The 21,323-nt window shown below is 40.7% G+C and overlaps 1 protein-coding gene across 26 annotated transcripts in view; it reads right to left on the bottom strand.

The window, feature by feature from the left end:
* Lrch3 (leucine rich repeats and calponin homology domain containing 3) overlaps positions 1–21,323 on the bottom strand; it is a 108,219-nt gene that overhangs the window by 47,068 nt on the left and 39,828 nt on the right. For all 26 annotated transcript variants that reach the window (XM_015993370.3, XM_015993377.3, XM_042259205.2 and 23 more), the window contains exons 4-7: positions 18,322–18,427; positions 12,901–13,037; positions 10,664–10,773; positions 1,695–1,788 (exon numbers count right to left, since the gene is read on the bottom strand). In XM_015993370.3, the coding sequence (XP_015848856.2) occupies positions 1,695–1,788; positions 10,664–10,773; positions 12,901–13,037; positions 18,322–18,427 (447 nt within the window). The remainder of the gene's footprint in view (positions 1–1,694; positions 1,789–10,663; positions 10,774–12,900; positions 13,038–18,321; positions 18,428–21,323) is intronic.

Genomic DNA, 21,323 nt, shown 5'->3' with positions numbered 1-21,323 from the left:
GCCTTTAATCCCAGCACTCGGGAGGCAGAGCCAGGTGGATCTCTGTGAGTTCGAGGCCAGCCTGGGCTACCAAGTGAGTTCCAGGAAAGGCGCAAAGCTACACAGAGAAACCCTGTCTCAAAAAAAAAACAAAAAAAAAACAAAACAAAAAAAAAAAACCATCATTTCTACCAGGTGGTGGCACACACCTTTAATTCCAGCACTCGGGAAGCAGAGGCAGAGCCAAGCAGATCTCTGTAAGTTCAAGGCCAGCTTGGTCTATAGAGTGAGTTCAGGATATCCAGGGCTACACAGAGAAACTGTCTTGGAATAAAAAAAAAAGATGTAAAAAAAATAAACAAGCTGGGTGGCTTTGGTGCACGCCTTTAATCCCAGCACTCGGGAGGCAGAGCCAGGTGGATCTCTCTGAGTTCCAGGTCAGCCTGGGTTACAGAGTGAGTTCCAGGAAAGGTGCAAAATACAGAGAAACCCTGTCTTGAAAAACCAAAATAAATAAATAAAATAAAATAAACAAACCATCATTTCCAATTTTAAATAATATAAAGTACAGGGATAGAAACTAAAATTTACATAGAAAAGATAAAGCAAAAAAGTTTGGGGAACTGACAGTGAATATTGTATAATTGTGTGAATATATTTAATGCAACTGAAATAGTGTACTTTAAAATGGCAAACTTTACCACAATTAACAAAAATAGATACTCATCACTGTAAGTAAATATATTCATGGTTTTAAATTGTCCACATATATGTACATTGCAATATTCATTAACACAGTCACCAAGACATACTTACATACATATATTAACTACAAATTATAAGTTGTGATCTAATTACAATGTTTTGATTTACTTATTATTTGATTTATTTACTGTTTTAAGTTTGACAGGGTCTCACTGTACAGCCCTGGCTGGCCTGGAACTCACAGAGATCCACCTGCCACTTCTTCCTGAGAGCTGGGACTAAAGGCATTCAAGGCATGTGCTTCTGCACCAGGCTTCTTAATGAGGCAAAGTTACAAAATGTCTGCTACCAGCCCCTCTAGCAAAAGTGTAGTCATTTAATTTGTAGCTAAACTATAATCTAGTCACTTTAAATGACAGAAAATATAATACTATTAGTTAATCAAAACAAACAAACAAAAGCCCCATGTATTTGGGGGCATGTGAATGAACTCACTACAATGGTCCACCTTCTGCAGGACTGGAGCCGGGCCTTGCCGGTTGCTAGGGAAGAGCTCCACCAGTGAGCTAACATTTGATATTCGGTTTACAGTCCTCTTTCTTTCCCGGCTTCCAGTGCCCCTCCTACCACCACCTCCGCTCCAGATCATCAGCCCACCAAGTTCTACTTGTCACGGTTTTTATTGCTTTGTTTGAGACATGGACTCGCTATTCAGTGCAAGCTGCCTGGAACTTACTACACAGGTCAGGCTGTCTTCAAATCCGTGGTCCTCCTGACTCAGCTTCCTAAAAGCCAATTACGTTTCAGTTTTAACCACCACCTCAACTCCTATTCAGCTTTTCAGAATGTTCATACGTGAGATGAAACAGAGTAGAATTCTCAGATGGTAGGACTATGTAAGGTTTTTGTCCTTTCTTTGACGTTTCTCTATTTTATGTAATAAATTCCCATTAGTTAAAGTTGGCTTTTCTACAGCAGGAGTTTGAACATATGAAGAGAAGAACACTCACCTCATTTCCTGACCACCTCTTGTCCCCACTATCCACGCTATTGAAGCCCGAGTCAAGGGCTCCGTAAGGACGACTCGAGTACAGTTCTTCATGGCTGTCCAAAAGAAGTGTGACTTGTTACTGTGAGGCTGCATATTTCAAAATGAGCATTTGAAATTAGCCAGTCACAACGTTATTAGCAACATCTCATGACACTCAGTCACATAAATATTAGAGCTAAGTGAGCGTTCTCTGAGCTTTTTAACAAGAAAATTCCAAACAGGAACAAAGGCAACAACAGACCAGGATGAGCAGCCCGCCCGCACTCAGAATCCAGCTTGAGAAGTACCGCTGCCCTCCTCGGCTCCCTGTGCTGGCGGCGTCTCTACCGTCAGCTTACAAAGCACTGGATTTCATCTCACGGCACTACCGTCACACCGTCTTCATCTGTTCACACCCTCTGTCCCCCTCCCAGCTGTCCCCTCCCCATCAACCCCTCTCTGCCTCATCATCACAACTGTTCTACTGCATTTTCATGTCCCTTAACATCTCTCTCCATTCCCATGATTCCCTTGCTAGCTTGCACACATACACACACACACACACACACACACACACACACACACACACACACACACACACACTCATGCAAATGCGGGTCCTACACAATGAACACATCCTCCTCATCTGGTTTTGGCACTAGAGTAACCTGGCTTCACGGGTGAGTTTGGCAGTGTTCCTCCCGGTCAGTGCCACAGCTGGAGGGCACTGGTGCTAACTCCTCTTTACAGGTTTGGTAAAATCACCAGTGAATCTGGTCCTGGACCTCCCTTGTTGGAGACGTGATTACAGCTTCCATCTTCACTGACTGCTATTGCCCTAAGTTGTCTGTGCTATCTTAATCTAATTTTGGTAAGTCACACGTGTCCAGGAATTATTTTCCTTGTTGTTGGAACGTGTTTTCAAGTATACACCAGTGATTTTTGGACTCTGTGGTCACCTCCCTTTCTTCATCTCTAATCTCTGTCTCCCTTCCCTTTCTCTTGGGTTATCAAACAACCAACCATCTTCTCAAGTCTATGTGTTGTTCTTTGGTACACAATTCATTAGCTTCTGCCTCCACCTTGACCACGTCTTTCTGTCCTATGCTTCGGGGCTTGGACTGCTAGCATTGTTTCTAGAACCCTGGGGTGCATCACTAGGCTATTTGGATCTGAATTTTTAAATGTGGGCACTCCTAGCTATAAATTCTCCTTAGTCACATCCAAAGGGTTCTGGTAAATTGTGCTTCATTTAATTTGATTCTAGGATTTTTAAAACTTTCTTCAATGAGTATACTGCATTTATATGATTTCTATAATTTTTCAGAACTGTATTCTTTTCTTTCTGCTACTGATTTCTAGTTTCACTGCACTATAATCTGATAAGATTTAGACCCTTCACATATGGTAAGATTGACTTGTGGTCTAGACTGGTCTGCTTCTGAGAAGGCTCCACTGTACAAAGAACACAGCTCCTGTATCTCTGCCAGAACGTCCTCTATATTTTGGTTAAAGACGTTTCATGCATGACGTAGTTTAATGCTCAACTTTCTTTGTCGACTCTGCGCATGGTGGGATCAGAAGACAACCCGTGGGAGCTAGTTCTCTCCACCACGAGTCCAGGGGTTGGACTCGGGTATTCATGCTTCTGCTCCTTCTGCCAGCCCACTTTGTTGAGCTGATCTGGATGACCTACCTGAAGATGAGCGAGGAGCCGCAACCCCAACTGTGATTGCACCAGGATCTACACAACTTTTTATATCTATCAGTCTACTGTTTTTGTTTTGCCCCTAACTCTGGTACATATGTTTAACAACTACATTAGAATCAGATGGTTCTCTCCATCATGTGCTCTCCAGGGACTGAACTCAAGCAATCAAACTTGGTGGCCAGTGTCTTTATGGGCTGAGCCATCTGTCCAGGCTGGGCAGCTTACTCTTAACAGCACGATCTCCAGAATCTCTTCTGATTCCTCTCCCCACCCCCACTGCTCTCTGCAAGGACCTACTGGCCTTTTCCTGGGAATTTTTCACTTCCTCTGTGGATTTCCAAAGCTCTTTCTCTACCAGTCACACAGAGAGGGCCACTAGTCTGCTGTCTTACAGACATCTCTGCTATTCTGAAATTCTTGTTTCCCTTGTACCTACAGCCATTCTCTACACCCCTCACTGTTTTTATTTTTTAAATTTTACTTATTTTATTTTATGCTTTTTTGAGACAGAGTCTCACTATGTAGCCCTGGCTGTCCTGGGCTCACTATGTAGACCAGGCTGGCCTTGAACTCACAGAGATCCACCTGCTGCTGCCTCCTGAGTGCTGGGATTAAAGGTGTGTACCACAACACCTGGCTTGTTTTTTTACCTTTAATAATATTTTTCCAAATAAAATTTAGATACATTTAAATATTAGCAGTATAATGTTGATAAAATGCTATATCTCTGTAATTCTAGCAGTACAGAGGACATTTCTGTTTTGTCAGTAAGTTCCCACACACCTCTCTGTAGCTAATTCTTGTCGTCATCTTGTTATTATTGTTAGGGACAAACACTGCTCTGAGGTTTTTATTTTATTTTATTTTTAAGTCTTACATTAGTGTGGAAACTGAATAACAGATTCTAAGGATACATACAAACATCAAAGACTCTCAGGGCTTTGGCTAAGCATAGTCAGAGCAAGATGCCACACATCACCTCCACTCCCATGAAATCCTAGAAGAGGCAAAACATTGGCAGAAGCAATTAGTTGTCTGCTGGGTCTTGGGGTGGAAGAAAAGAACTAGCGTTGAGGGACAGGAGAGAAATGGAAAGGCTGTGCTGGCGGCTGAGCTGACGACTGAATGCCTCTAGCTAGTTTCCCAAGCGCACAGAACTGACTCGCTGCACCTGGCAGAGTTACTGTTTGTAACGCCTGTCCCAGCAGAACTGCTAACGCACTGGGGGCACCCTTCTTCCCACATTTCTGTCAGGGTCCGAGCACCCTGGTGTCCACATCCTCACCAGCAATCGGTACCGTCACCTCTCTTCAAAGCAGGCATTCCTGTGACATTCAGTGGCTTCATTTGTACTCTGTGATTAGCACCCATTAGTACTTTGTCATGTGTGTACTGACCATATACATCTCTTTGTGACGAGTCTCTTCAAGCTCATTTCTCATTGGGCTGTTGATCACTAAGTTGCAGGTGTTCAGTGTCTATCTGGATGAAGGGCGACTTTCATTCATAGGCTTTACGAGTATTTTCTCCAATCCATGGCTAGCATTTTCTTTGCATGGAGAGCTGCTCTTAATTTTGATGAAGTCTAACTTATTTTTTCTTTTAGAGCTGCCCCTGTCTCTGATCAGCAGGACGCTCTTCTGTGTAGGTGTGAGGGGTGCATGTGCACACGGAGGCAGAGGTCAGCATCAGTGTCTTCCGCAATCGCTGCTCACTTATTTTTTGAGTGCTGTCTTTCACTGTCCCTGGAGTTCCCTGAGTTGATCCACCTGTCCCTGTCTCCACATGCTGGGGTAAGATGTGTGCTGCCATGCCCAGGCTTTTATAAAGTGCTGGGGATCTAAATCCTCCCAGACCCAGAGAGATTTTTTCAGGAATTTTATAGCTTTATTTTTTGCTTCTTCTTAAACATACCTTTAATAATGTAACTTAATTAGGAATCTAAAAACTAACAAATCCTATTTTACAAAATTAGTCTACCAGTATTTTATTTAATAAATCTTCCTAGGTGAAAAGCAACTTTAAATTGCACAAATAAATGGTGATTGGGTTTTTTGTTTTTGAAAAAGGATTTCATTCAGCCCAAGGTGGCCATTAATTCCTGATCCTTCTGTCTCCATCTCTCAAGGGCTGGGATTACAGGCACATACTAGGACAGCTAAACTCAAGTGTTCTTCTGAAATCTACCTGGCCTCCAGGCTGCATTTCGTCATATTCTATCTTTACCCATAAAGCTGTCTCCTTAACAACTAGCCCCAAAGTAGCTTCGAATACACTGGTAACTGGTAACTTCTCTATAGCAAGATGATGAAGTGGTACAGTACAATGAGGTTTATAGTGTAGTTTCTTAGTCTAAGAATACAACCCTAAGATTGTACAGAGCCTTGAACAAACCATCAAATAAGTCATCACTTCAGTAAGAATGTGCACTTAAAAGAGAGCAAGAAAGCATTTCTTGTTAAAAGTCACTCCATCTATTTCAATTGAATTTGTGCATCTAGCACTGACTGAATGTCACATGGTGTTTGTTCTAGGTGCTAAGAATATTAAGCATGAATAAAGAATGGTCACTTGCTTTTAAAAGATCAGGCTTGTTGAACAAAATTGATTCAGTGGGTGGCGTTATAGAGGCAGGTCTTTCTTTTTTGATTTCAGAGGCTCACTCTGGAGTTCAGGGATGACCTTGAACTCATGACCCTCCTCTGTTTTGAGTCTCCTGGCTGCTAGGATGCAGATTTTTTTTTTCTTATTTACTTATATTTTATGTGCATTGTTGTTTTTGCCTGCATGTATGTCTGTGTGAGGGTGTTGGATCCCCTGGAACTGGAGTCACAGACAGTTGTGAGCTGCCATGTGGGTGCTAGGAATTAAACCCAGGTCTTCTGGAGGAGCAGCTAGTACTCCTAACCACTGAGCATCTCTCTAGCCCCATGGCTGGATTTTTCTTATCAGTCAGTGACTTAGTATTTCCTTAGTTTTGGTTTGTTCTCACATCAACAAAAATAAATATGTTTAGTCAATAACATAAAGCTGCTTAAAATTATCTTATCAAAAAGTAAGCCTGTCATGGTGAAGAATGTCTTCAATCCTAGCACTTCAGTTCTTGGGAGGCAGAGAGAAGTAAGGGGATCTCTGAGTTCGAGACGAGCCTAGTCTACAGAGGGAGTTCCAGGACAGCCAGAGCTACACAGAGAAGTTCTGCCTTGAAAAACCATTTAAAAAAAAAAAAGTTCTGCCTTGAAAAACCATTAAAAAAAAAAAAAAAAGCATGTCTCTATCAATCACCAATAAAAACCATGATGCCACTAAATAAAGCAAAGGTAATAATGATGCAGTTTACCAAATGAGATGGAAACATTTTTATCTGGAAAGGAATAAAGACTTTTAATTTTTATAAATTGATTTCTAGGAGTTTCTACCCGTGTTGGGTTTTGTGGTAGTATTGTTTTTTTAATTAAACATGAATTTTTATATTAATTTCACACAGTGACTTATTTCACAAAGACATTTTTATACAATTAATTTTATCATGTGCTTTGGCCATTACCCCCATGCCTTAACTGCTTAAAACAGGGTCTTGCTCCTCATCAGGCTCAGGTTCCCTCTGCCTGCTTCCAAGTGCTAGGATTATGGTAAGTGCCACTATTCTGAATTTACAGGTCTTTTTAAAAAAATGATATACAAACATTAGGATGGTTAAATCTGATCAGGCATGATGGTGCACACCTTTAAATCCAGCACTCAGGAGGCAGAGGCAGGCAGAACCGAGTTCAAAGCCAGCCTGGTCTACAGAGTGAATCCCAGGCCAGCCAAGGCTACACAGTAAGACACATTCTTAAGAAACAAAACAAAAACCCAACATCAAAAGATGATGGCTAAATCTAAGAACTGAAAGTACTAGCCTGTGTAGTTTGTACTGAATATTCAAAGAGTAAGGGATTCTTCAGATCTGGAGTCTATCTAAATTAATCTTTCTCTAATATTTACATAGGTTTTATGGTCACGTAAACAGCTTTCAGATTCAGGATATTTGATATTTAGAACTACTGCTAGAGTATAAACAGTATAAAGATTATACTGAAAATGGAAGTTTAGAGAGGTTAAACAGCTTAGTACCCTAAGAAGACAGAAACTCAGAACCAAGAGCCTCTAACTCCATCCTACACTTTGAACAAATACACCAGGAACTATAACACAATTCTATTCATCTATACTTCTGAAAGAAAAACAGGAAGGTACAACATTTCATTCCCTGGTACTTGAGGAGCTAAATGGAATATTATATATAAAGCCTTCCTTCAATATTCAGGGGGAACTAGTTCCTGGATTCTCCACAGACACCCAAATCTAGGGAGACTAAAATGCTAACATGTAAAATGTGAAAGCATTTCCATGAAGTCTATGGATACCCTACGTACTTTTGTTGTTGCTGCTAAGGGTCTTGAATTCCCTATGTAGCTGAGGATGGTCTTCCCAAGTGCTAGGAATACAGGAATGTACCGCCACACTCAGCAGGGGTTTTGGTGTTATTATTGTCTGTCTGTCTGTCTTTTGAGACAGGGTTGTCTAAGGTAAGTCCAGCCATTCTTGTGCTGAAGCCTTTTGAGGGGGGTGGAACTATAGACACATGTCACCAGACCTACTGATCCTCTGCCCATGTGCTTTAAACTGTCTTAGATTATTCATAATGTCTAATGTAATACAGAAGCCATGCTGCATTGTTTAGGGAATAATGACAAGGAAAAGTGACAAGGTTGTTTAGCACAGGTTTTTTTCCCCTGCATACTTTCCATCTGCACTTGGTTGAATTCACGGAAACAGAGGGCCAGCTATATCTACATAATTGTATCAAATTAACATTTCTAGAATGTTCTGAAAAAATAGTTTGTCTCTGAAAAAATGGAAAATATAAAAAATAGACTACTTAGTGACCATAACTAGAGATTATGATAGGGACTGTAATGCATTACTTCTATAACTTCTAATTCTTTAGAGAGAAATGACATCTTTATGCTACTTAGGTTTCCCATTTACTTAGAAACCTGAAAGAACATTTTTTTCATAAATTCAAACCTTTTATCTATGAAAGCATGCACTCAAGTCCTTTGCCAGGTAATTTAATATTTTATGTATTTCATTATGTATTTAAGATAACGTAAGTACTATAATATTTACAAAAATAAATTAGGCCTGTCTCAGAGCTAAGGAACAGGTCACAGAGAAACAGGTTCTGCAAATAGTACATCAGCCCTCAATCGAAGTGCACCATCATTACCGAGACCTCCTCAGGCGGCTCCTCAAACACAGACCTGCATTCACCCTCATTAGCCAGCTTACATTCAAACCTCAAAAGCAGCAGTAGCAATTTCTTGCTCCTACTCTGCCTTTTAAGAGAGGAAAGTTTTCCTTCTAAGAGTCAACGGCTCCATCAGGGAAAATCAATTGTGTATACTCAAAAGAAAAGCCAACTTTGTTGTACATCTTTAAAAGGATCATATAAAACATTTTTAATGAAAAAAAAAAAAGGAAAAATCAAGGCTTTCTTCCACACCTAACAAGCATTTCCATATTATGAGCAATTAACTGAGCTGGGGAAAAAAAAGCAAGGAGAAAGGAAACAATAAATGGCAAAATGAAAATGCTTGGCAATAAGAATCTGAATCATTTCACATTCTTCACTGCTAAAACCCTCCTCCTCCTCCTCCTCCTGCTCCTCCTCCTGCTCCTGCTCCTCCTCCTCCTCCTCCTCCTCCTCCTCCTCCTCCTCCTCCTCCTCCTCCTCCTCCTCCTCCGAGAGGCCTCCACGTAGCACAGCACATCACTCTCGGTCTCTACTGCCTGCCCAAAGCTCACCTGCATGTCTTAGCACCCTTTGTCTGTCATCGGTAGGGTGGTTACAGTATGACTCTCTTTTTCTTTGCTGTACTAGTTGATGCTTAAGCAACTAGGCTAGAGCTGCTGTTCAGAAACTCTTCACAGCGGCCAAGTCTTCAATCTAGCAGACAGACTAAGCACCCTACAATGTCACTGCAAAGATCTTTCTGATGATTTTATGTGGAGGAAAGCGGGTATTTGTCTGATTAAATCAGCTTTTCTTGGGGTTGTGAATTTAGCTCAGTGGTAGAGTGCATGCCTAGCAAGTGCAAAGGCCCTGGGTTCGGTCCTCAGCCCCGGGGGTAAAAAACAAATCATCTTTTCTTTCATTCAATAACTATTTCCTGAGTAATTGCTATGTACACCAAATACCACAAGGCTGGCAGAATCTGCAGCAAAGGGTAGCAGTGAAATCCCTGTGGAGGAACACGCTATTTCCCCAAGAAATCCTGTTACATGTAAGTGAAGTTTTCAGAGAGCTTCAGATTGCTCCTTTGTAAAACACTTAATGTTTCATTTTAATAATTTCTAATAAAAAACTATAATAAATTGCCCTTTCTGAACGTGATACATATTTAATATAGCATAGCAATGCCTGGCTACGTGTGTTTTTAGAAACTACATGGGCATTTGTTGATCTATTTTAGGCTAGAAAATTACAACACAAGCCCATGTGGACTGTGGGTTTAGCAAAAACTGACAGGTCCTAAACAAAGGCCTGAGAGCTTCTCTGTCGGGTAGAGTCCATGAGCATCGCAACATCTTTACTGGGATATCTATCGTGCCTTTCTAAGGGCTTTTTAATTCAATCCCTACACTTCAGATTGTTCCACAGCTTACATGGCATGTGGTATGTAGCTAAGGGGTTCACAGACTAAAAAGATCTCAAAGTGATGTCAACATCCAACAAGTTCTTCACACTCAAAAAGGAAAATGAAGCAAAGTATCCAAATGACTTGCTGTAAGCAAGGAATCTTTTAAGTAGCAGAGCTAAGGCTAGTACTCAATCCACTCAAACCAGCAAACTTCAAGGGGGCTTGCCAGGGATACCGGCAATATCGACTTTCTGGAAACACTTCAATGTGTTATTGGTACCTAGGAGGTGGGGGCCAGGATGTTGCTAACCATCCACACAGTGGGGAAGAGCCTCCCCTGACCAAGAACTGCCTGTCCTACAATTTCAACAGTGCCCCACTTGTAAGAGACTGACTTAGAACCACACTTTGTAGGCTCTATGTAACAGATTCATGTTTGATACAAGCATTCTGAGAATAAGAGTGCTACTTTCCTTCAGGCAATTTAAGAATCAAGTTTATTTGATTTTCCCTGTGATGCACTATGACAAAAGCATGAAACATACTTACCATGAGCCAAATCCCAAGGGTCTCCTTTCAAAATCTGGCAGATCTGGAGCAATCTTACAAGCTTGTATGTTCAGGTATTTAAATATGTGGATTTTGCCTTTTATACATATCTAAATCAAAAACAAATGCAGCCAAATTACTATTCATCTGAAATATAGATGTCCTTTTAAAAATATTATTTTATGTATATGAATGTTTTGCCTGCATACATGTCTGTGTATCATGTACATGCATGGTGCCCACAGAGGCCAGAAGAGGATATTAGATCCCCCTGAACTAGAGTTACAAACAGTTGTGAGTAGGTCCCTGGAAAAACAGTCAGTATTCTTAACTGCTGAGCTACCTCTTCAGACCCATGGTGTTCTTTTTTTAAAAAAATCATAACTAGCTCTTTGTGTAACATAAATTGGGTTTTTAAGGTACCTCTATAAATATGTAGTGCATTACTTAAAAATTAATGATTCAGTGTTTATTTAAGGGTTTTGTCTTTTAGCTACTAGAAAGTTTCAGTAACACAAGTAATTTATGATTATAAACACTGTTACATACCAAGTACATTTAATACACTAATCTGTTATACACATTCAGGACTTTCAAGATTTCTCTCTAGGTATTAATTAATCATGTACAAGTACATTTTAAATGCAGATCTCTGTAGGAAAGAACTAGAAATGATAAAATGGAGAAATTTATACATATATGATTTTGTTGTGACTTGTCTCATGAGTCAAACAAATTCTTTAGGCTGATGAAACTCCTTATAATTGGAGTCTAAAAATGTCTCCCAAAGGCTCATGTGTCAAAATCTTAGTTGTTAGCTGATGGGCTTTTCAGGTGAATAACGTGATCACTGAATTAAGGCCTGATGACTTGGTGGCGAAGTGGTCCAGCAGCAGGCGGCTTGGCTGCAGGCAGACAGGACTGGGGGATGCTTTTGAAGGGGGCATCCAAATGGCTTGGCTGCAGGCAGACAGGACTGGGGGTATGTATGCTTTTGAAGGGGGCATCCAGCCCTGAAGCCTTCCTTCCTCTCAGTCCCTGTCCCTGGCTGTTGTGAGGTGAGTGGCTTCCTCTACCACACGCTCCTGTTGCCATGACTCTATCTCACCACAGGCAACAGCCAACTGACCACGGGCTACAACCTCTGAAGCCAGGAGCCTTCCTTCTTTTAACTTACTTCTCCGATTCAAAACCGACTAACACAAACCTTTTTGTAGCTATAAAGTTCACATATAACTCTTACAGATTCTATAATGATTATCACAAGCTTATACAAAGTCATTTAAGAAAACTGCCAAGTGAGGGCTGCAGAGACAGCCTGCAGGTAGAAGTACTTGCTGCCACTGCTGGTGATACAAGCTTTGATCCCTGGAACCCACATAAAAGTAGAGAGGTAACCAACTCCAAGAAACTGTCCTCTGAATTCTACACATTGGAGCACATGTGCACAGATACTGTGGGGAAAAAAAAAACTTTAAGAAACTTCAAAGTGAAAATTATGGGTTTGGCAAATATTTTATAGATTGATTATAGGCTATAAGCTACCTTATGGTTATTATTTTCATTTCAGTCACTGAGAAACAAATGAACCAACTGGCTAAATGAGAAACTTACCATTTCAGGAAACAGGAAGGCACAGAAACAATGTTAACAAGAATACATTGATAATTTTGAGTTTGGAAAGATTGTTGTTTATGGCATTTATATATTCCAATTCAAGCTTTAATAGGAGAAAATTACCAAAAAAAAAAAAAACCCTAAAATTTTATTAGAAAACTAGTTTTTGAGGAATTCTTCAACTTAAAGTGCCTCAGGACTGGGGAGAAAGCTCAGTCAGGAAAATGCTTGCTCCTATGCAAGCACGAGGACCTGAGTCTGGATCTTCAGTATCCACATAAAGGCTGGGCACGGCAGTGTGCACCATACATTGGGGAGGTGGAGACAGGAGGGTCTTGGGGCTTGCTGGCTGGCCAGGCTAGCTGAATTGGTGAGCTCCAAGTTCAGGGAGAGATTCTGTCTCCACAACTAACAAACAAAATAGTAAGGAGGGGAACGATTGAGGAAGACACCGACGGTCACCCTATGGTGCACACATGAACAAACAGACACACAGAAGTGCCAAACTAGTGAAGGAAATGCTTGCTAAGGAGGGCACTGGGTGGGTCACGACACACAGAGGCTCTCTCTGAAGAGACCTTTCCCGCAGTCATCCCTTTCAGCAGAGCCCCCATGCTCACCTGCGCGGGAGGTGACTGCAGCGGGTTGTTTTCTAGGGTGATGACCTGGAGGTGCCTGAGGTTCCGGTAACACACCGGGATCGCGGTGACTTTATTGCACGAGAAGTCTAGTCGGATCAGTGGCACCTCCGCCAGCTCTGCATGGAAGTAAAATGGAACGATCACTGATATTTTTGCAAGTACTTCCAGTTAAATGTAGTGGATTCAAAGATCATTTACCTCTATTCCTAGTGACTGACAAAGCATAAAATAAAATCTGATTCCTTAGAGATAGGAAAACTACCAAAAATCAAGTAGTTTGACCCCCTCCTTGTTCCCAGGACTACTTAGTTCTCAGAAGCTGGACACCACCCAGAAAAAGAAAAAAGAAGGCTAACAAAGGAGTTAGGTGGAGGTTTCTATGAACAGTTCAAGTGTGTCCTCAGTCCTAAGTCACTCAGCTGGGCGCTCACATCACAGAAGCCAGAAAGTTACTCTCTAAATTTAGAGAGCGAACCTCATTGAGAAGTGAGCACGTGTTGGCAGTTGAAAATAGAGGATGCAAAAGTAAACACACTAATGCCAAGCCCCCCTTGACCACCTACCCTGTCTACCCCACTCCTGAATGCCAGTAATTACAAATACATGCAACCACACAGAAGAGATGCCAGCCACACCTCTCTCTGGAGAAACTACACAGTCCCATATAAAAGGTCTTAGGATACTGTGTGGTGGTTTGAAAGAAAATGGCCCCCACGGCACTGTGAGGAGGTGTGGCCTTGTGGGAGGAAGGGTGTCACTGGCGGGCTTTTGAAGCCAGGCCTGATGTGACTTTCTCTTCCTGTTGCCTGATGACTCAGATGCAGGACTCTCAGCTGCCTCTCCAGCGCCATGTCTACCTGTATGCCGCCATGACATGACAATAGACTAAACTGCTGAAACTGTATGCCAGCCCCAATGAAATGTTTTTCTTTAGAAGAGTCACCATGGTCACAACAATAGAAATCCTAACTAAGACAAATACTGACATGGAGTTTTCCTCATTAAAATATATAGCCTCTTGCTTAATTATCTTTCAACAATTTCTGCCCAATGTATTCAGAACTTCTATGATGATGTGTACAGATTACATATGACCCACAGAAACTGAGAGGTTTCCAACAACATGTAAGACTGAAAGAAAAATTAACTAATAAAAGAAAAAAAGAAAGTAAGAAGAAAGAAGAACATAGGAACAGAAGGAAATCTGAAAAACTAGAATGTCTTTGATTTCTAAAAAATGACATGGAATCACTTAAATTTTTTTTTTCTAAAAAGTCACATAACAACAAGCATTCTACATATGATGGTAGAAATGAAAAATCTGAATGAATTTCTGAACTTAAAAATTCAAGAATGGGGGCTGGAGAGATGGCTCAGTGGTTGAGAGCACTGACTGCTCTTCCAGAGGACCTGGGTTCAATTCTGGGTACCCATATGGCAGCTCACCTATGTGTAACTCTAGTTCCAGGGGATATAACACTCACACACAGACAAAACACCAATGAATATAAAATAAAATAAATAAATCTAAAACAAAGGTTTAAAAAAGCTCAAGAACTATTTACTCCAGGGTAGCACAAAATAGTGAAGAAAGGAATCAAAGTCAAAGGATCAAAGATTTAGATACAACATTCAATTAGAAAAAATGAAACAGAAAAGCCAGAAAAAAATTTTAAAAAGAGAGCAAGGCCAGCAAGATGACTGAATAAGCAAGTATGGTAGCACATGGGAGCACTTGAGAGTCAGAGGCAGGAGGATCCCTGTGAGTTCAAGGCCAGCTTGGTTTGCAGAGCTCAGGACAGCCAGGGTTACAGGCGAGCATAGGGAGACTGTCTTAAAACCAAAGGAGCCTGCTGCCGAGTCTGAAGAGCTGGACCTGGAATCCACGTGACAGAGGAGTGAACCAAGTTGCCTTCTGACCGACCACACACTGGCACTGCGGGGCACACACACATCCCCAAAAAAGCAAATGTAAGAAAACGGGGGAGAAGGTAAACCAAATAAGTCTCAAGACGTAAGTCTGAAGAGAGTGTCCCTAAGTAAACGGCATACCGAGTCAGCCCACACCATGGTAGCATCCTCACAGGTCAGTGGCCAGGAAAAAGGGAAGATCTTACAGTCTTCCGGACTGAAAAGGCTGCTCACAGAGGAATGGGATTAGAGAGGGCATCATACTTTCAGCTACCAGGTCTGAACAGCATCTCAGCTGGGTGCAGCACCTGCAAGCACAGCACCCAGGAGGCTGAGGCAGCAGAATGCCAGCCGAGTGCACAGCCTGGGCTATCACGGCGTGAGTTCCAGGCTAGCCGCAACTATATACCAACACCAGGTCTCAAAAACAGACAAACCAACCTCCCTCCCCAAACCACCATTTAAAAACAGGTAAGAAATACCAGATGAACTAGCCAACAGAGCTAATGAAAATGCCCCTGGGCACTGAAACTTGGATTTAGGGAGAAGGTGAGGAAAAGGAATAGTAATTATTTTAAGCTTGTAAATATCTTCTGAATGATAATTACTTAGTTAAAATTAATTTGAAAGTGAAAATGGCAATGTAAAGAAAGATACGTTACCAACCAAAATACAATGTCATAGATTACTAGTTAATGCTCAAATAAACTTCCTGTCATTTCAAGCTAGTTAACATGATGATTACAAACCATGAAATTAAACATTTACAGCTGTGTAATTTCTATTTCCAACCATTTATAGTAGAGATAAAATAGATGATAAAACCATTACACTGTGCTTGTCATTTGAAAACTCCAAATTTCATCAAAACCTCAATGTTGCCAGGGATGGTGACACCAACTTGCCATCCGCACTCATAAGGCTGAGGCTGGAGGATTGTGAAATTGTGGCTAGCCTAGACTACACTGCAAGAGTCTACCTCTACCTCTGGGGAAAAAAAACCTAAAAAAATCTATAAAAAAAAAAAATCCCAAACATCAGCCGAGTGGTGGCTCACGCCTTTAATCCCACCACTCAGGAGGCAGAGCCAGGCGGATCTCTGTGAGTTTGAGGCCAGCCTGGGCTACAGAGTGAGTTCCAGGAAAGGCGCAAAGCTACGCAGAGAAACCCTGTCTGGAAAAACTGAAGAAAAAAAAAAAACCCCAAACATCAATATTTTCACCAGTAGTCTTCCTCCATGAAAAAGTTAGAAGATGGTGAGTAGGCCCTGAATACAGTGATGGTGAAGGGGTGTAGCGGCGGCCGCTACAGCAGCAGCCGAGGCGGCGGAAGAGAGCACTGGATGCTGCGGTGGCAGAAGAATCAGGAGCCATGGTTAGCTTTTTAGAGCTTTATTAGGAGGAAGGAGAAGGGGGAAGGGAGGAGAGAGACAGAGATAGAGAGACCGTGCGGAGGGGCAGTACAGAGAAAATATGGAGAAAACACACGTGGGAGGGCATGTTGGGTGGGACGCCATTGTAGGCTGATGACGTAATAAGGACAGAATCCTTACAGATGGCCCTTTACTTTTGGAGAATTTTGGATCTGGCATTGTAAGTGAGTTGGTAGATATCCCAGCTACTTAGGAGTTAAGACAGGGGACAGAAAATTTGAAGACAGCCAAGGCCAAGTTGGGCTCTGTTTCAAAATGAAAAGAACATGATAAAAAGTGGCAGCACAGCTTAATAACAGCATCTTGCTAACATGCACCAGGCCCTGTGTTCAATTCTCAGTCCTTGACGAAGGGGGCGGGGAATGTGTTGGGTTATTAAGACATAGGTCACAATTCTTGTTTTACGGGGAGCGTCTGTTCCCACCCTGACTTGGTGGCAAATGCCACCAGACAATGGAGGAAAGGCCTGAAGGCAAACTGTCCATGTGAAGGCTACCCGACAAGTTCAGTGAGAACATAATGCCGGGTAGCGTGGAGTGATCAGTGTATAAAGGTGAACCGAGAAAATAATTTTCTAATGTGTTTACTTCAGATCCAAAATGTCAAATGTATATTTCACTATATCAAACTGCAATAATGTTTGGACTTTATAGTAAAAGCAAAAATATCACTAGTTAACATTTAGTATAAATTCTGCCATATCTTATAGAACCTAGATCATTGTTATGAAAATATTCCTGAAGATTTTCTTTCTGTTGTTGCTGTTTTTTTTTTCTTTAGTCTTGAGATAAGGCCTCTCTATAGTCAAGGAAGGCCTCATACTCATGATCCTCCTGTCTCTATCTCCCCAGTGCTGAGGTTATAGGCATATGCCATCACAGAAGATTGACTTATTTAAATATACATTCTGAAATGTTCATGAATTACTTTCTAGAATTTGCTTTGAATTAGTCTAGAGGATTAGGGTGGAGAAATGGAGGTGAGAGGATAAATGTGTGTGTGAAATAAAAACCACCATGAGCTGACCACTGTAGCACCATGTGACAGGAACATGGAAGTTCATTTATGTAAGAAATTTTCCATAACTAAATTAAATAAGTATGTCTGAATTTAATTGAAAATAGTTCTCATTTTCATTTGCAGCCTTTTCTTTCATAGATTTGTATTTGTGAGCACTTAATAAAGTTTAATTTGTTTAATCATTTCTGTCATTCAAATCTGTATGTCAGAATTTACAGTAAACCCAAGAGAACCTACCTTTTACTATAGTCTCTCTCATCATTTGATATTGCATATCACCTAAACATGCTTAATTAGACCTTGTTTGAACTTTTCTAGTAATGAATAAAATTAAGTTCAACGCAAACTCCATTGATCTTATTTAATTTTCAAAATCCATTTATAAATCAGGGTTAACTGAAGAAATGCTTTGCATCACACCAGACTATCAAGCATACTACATTTCTGCCCATGGTGGTGTTTAGTTAAACTCACAATGACACTGCCCTGAAGGATCAACTATAATAATTCATTAGTCAACAGGATCCAAACTGGAATCACTGAGCAAGAGTCACTGAAACTTTTCTCTCAAGTTTTTGTTGTCACTTTGCTGGTATTGAGGACTGGACCTCCAGCCTTGACTGTGCTAGCCAAGGGCTCTCCCACTGAACTATATCCCCAAGCCTCTTTGAGTCTCTCTCTCTCCCTCCTCTCTCTCTTTCTGGAGACAGGGTCCTCCTGTATTGCCCAGGCTGGCCTGAGACTCGAACTCTCCTCCCTTTAATTTTGACTTTCAGACAGGGTTTCTTCATCCAGTTGCTCATGCTGTGACCTTCCTGTCTTAGCTTCCTGAGTAGCTGAGGTAATAGGTCCATACCATGAGGCCCAGCTCTAAACAGTTTTCTAAAGTGCATAATCTAGTAGGTGATGCTGTAAGCCATCAGATCTCAAGCACTGGCTCTAACTCATACACACTGTTGACTTGGGCCCATCAGTCTGAGAGATCTTTAAAATGAAAAGACAAATACCAACAAAACAATTATTTCATAGTTTCTTACCTTCAGGCAAGCGTATTAGATGATTTCTTCTTACATTAAAATCTCTCAAGGCTTCCAGATTACCAATTTGGGAAGGTACAGTTTGAATTTCATTGCAGCTCACATCCTATTTCAAAAGAGTACAAAGGTATGATTATTCTAATCACAAACTTGCCTGCTTTAAAATACTTACAAAATGATATTAGGCAAGATAATACCTACATTCCTTCCTGGTAGTAAAAATATATGTATTTTTATAATATATATATTATCATCCTGTATCTAAGAATAATTCACAGTTTGTACTCCCACTTATTTTAATTATAGCCTTTGAGTAATTCTTTATATTTTATATATTTATAGAAAAATTCTAAAATTAAAATATATGGCTTAAGATATAAAAAGAAGACCTAGACTATCAGATCCAATGAAAATGTTGGTGAAAAGGTAAAGCAAAAAAAAATGGTATATTTTATTTTATTTTATTTCGGTTTTGGGGTGGTTTTTTTTTTTTTTTTTTTTTTTTTTTTTCCGAGACAGAGTTTCTCTGTGTAGCTTTGTGCCTTTCCTGGATCTCACTCTGTAGACCAGGCTGGCCTCGAACTCACAGAGATCCGCCTGGCTCTGCCTCCCGAGTGCTGGGATCAAAGGCGTGCGCCACCACCGCCTAGCCAGTTTTGGTATTTTGAGATAGGGTTTCTCTGTGTAGCTATCTGTAGACCAAGCTGGCCTTGAACTCACAGAGATCCACCTGCCTCTGCCTCTTGGCCAAGTGCTGGGATTAAAGGCGTGCGCTACCACCGCCTGGTCGGCATATTTTATTTTATACTGTTTTAATTAAAATATAAAAATAAAACAATGATAAAAATTAAATGAAAATTATTTCACAGAAAAGCCCTCATTTTTCAAAATATCAGTTTGACTGTTCAAGAATATAAAATTAAAGTGTAGACAATGACTCTAATTTTTCTTCAGTGAATATAAAGAGAAATAATAAAGTGCACACAACTCAAAGGCTATGGAAAAACAGGCTGTATTATCCAGTCTGTCTGAGTCTAATACACAGGATACCGAAGCCTGATGGTAAGAGCTTAATTCCAATGGGTCTGAAAAAAGTGACTAGCTACAGCTCCCAAGATTAATAAATTCAGAATTCTGTGATTTTGAGGCCAGAGTTTAAAACCATAATCATGTGTAGCAGGAGGAAGCCCAAGCTGTACTTGCATACTTAAAAGTCCTCCAACACGTGTGTGAAAAAAGATAATCCATACACTACTTATAAAGCCAGGTTGCTTATTACAACCCTCAATAAACTTTTGACAGCTTTAAAACTTACTACATTTATTATTTATTTGTGGATCAGAGGAAGTAGGGGAGGAAACTGTTGTGTGTGGAGGCTCGAGGACAGTCTGTGGGATTTAGTTTTCTCTGTCTACCATATGGGCCTCAGGGGTCAGACTCGGGTTGTCAGGCTTGGCCGTACACACTCTTACCTGCTGGCTCCAGACATGATTTTATTCTTCTCAAAAGAGAAAGAACATAATTGTCACCTTTTCTATTCATTAGTGACTGAAGTAGACTAAAAACTTAGACTGTTAAGTCCAGTGCTCTAAGCAGTAAAATTTAAAAAGGGTAGAAAAAGAAGTTGAAAAGGCAAGGAAAGTGAGTCTGAGGTAAAGGTCTTAGTCATCTGGGATGTATCTCTCAGAAAACACCTGTGCCGACAGAAAGTCATCTACTTCCACCCAGAAATGAGGGTGGGAAGGAAGGAGAGAAAGGTGCAGTAAAAAGACCCAGGAAATGAGCAGCTCTGAAGTCATCCTTCCGCTGCCAAGTTCCCTGAATGATGGAGGCAGGAGGGTATCTGTCAGCACCTTCTGCAGAAAACTAAAAGCAGCATTTCAGACATGTCTCTATCTGTTGCACACCTAGGATTAAATAAGTGTTTAAAAGTTTAAATGATCTGACGATAAAAATTTGGGAAACTAAGGTAGGGAGACTGAGTTCAAGGCCAGCATAGGCTACAAAGTAAGACCTTTTCTCAGCAAAGAAAAGAAAAAAAAGAAGTAAAAAAAGAATATGATCAAACTATATTGTATGAAAAACTTTTTAAATAAAAATTAATCTATCATGGAAAAAATAAACAAAAGAACTTAAGAGTATAAGTTATGTCTACTTCATACTAACAAGCCAAGTTCTAAAGAATATCCCAAAACATACAATTTGAATTTTATTTTCAAGTTCTACATAGTTCAAAAACAGTAGCCTAGCCGGGCGGTGGTGGCGCACGCCTTTAATCCCAGCACTCGGGAGGCAGAGCCAGGTGGATCTCTGTGAGTTCGAGGCCAGCCTGGGCTACCAAGTGAGTTCCAGGAAAGGCGCAAAGCTACACAGAGAAACCCTGTCTCGAAAAACAAAACAAAACAAAACAAAACAAAAAAAAAAAAAACAAACAGTAGCCTAAAACCTAAACTCTAGATTTTAGTCCATAAATTTTTAACATATAAACCTGTTATATTTAAGTCCCCCCACCAAGGTAATCTAATTTGTCCAACTAGATTTATGCTGTATTTTTCTGTTTACAACCATCTTTATCAATAAACCACACACAAAAACTGAATTTCTAAATCTCAATGGACACAGTTGCATTTGATTATTTCATGCACTATGAAACAGGCTTTAGTTCAAGCAGGCTGATTCCCGATCACGTGGTTGGTTACACAACCTCCAGCAGACTACATCATCTGAGTACTGGTTTCCTCAGCTATAATAGCAGACAATATTAGAATCTAGCTCATAATATGATTGTGGGGATATAAACACTCTGATTCCTTTTTTTTTTTTTTTTTTTTTGGTTTTTCGAGACAGGGTTTCTCTGTATAGTTCTGGCTGTCTTGGAACTTGCTCTGTAGACCAGGCTGGCCTCAAAATCACAGAGATACACCTGCCTCTGCACACACACACACACACACACACACACACACACACACACACACACACACCTGCTAGGATTAAAGGTGTGG

This window comes from Peromyscus maniculatus, chromosome 12, assembly GCF_049852395.1.
Source record: "Peromyscus maniculatus bairdii isolate BWxNUB_F1_BW_parent chromosome 12, HU_Pman_BW_mat_3.1, whole genome shotgun sequence".
Classification (NCBI taxonomy): domain Eukaryota; kingdom Metazoa; phylum Chordata; class Mammalia; order Rodentia; family Cricetidae; genus Peromyscus; species Peromyscus maniculatus.
The sequence above is the reverse complement of the archived record's forward strand: the minus strand, read 5'-3'. Positions and strand labels throughout refer to the sequence as shown.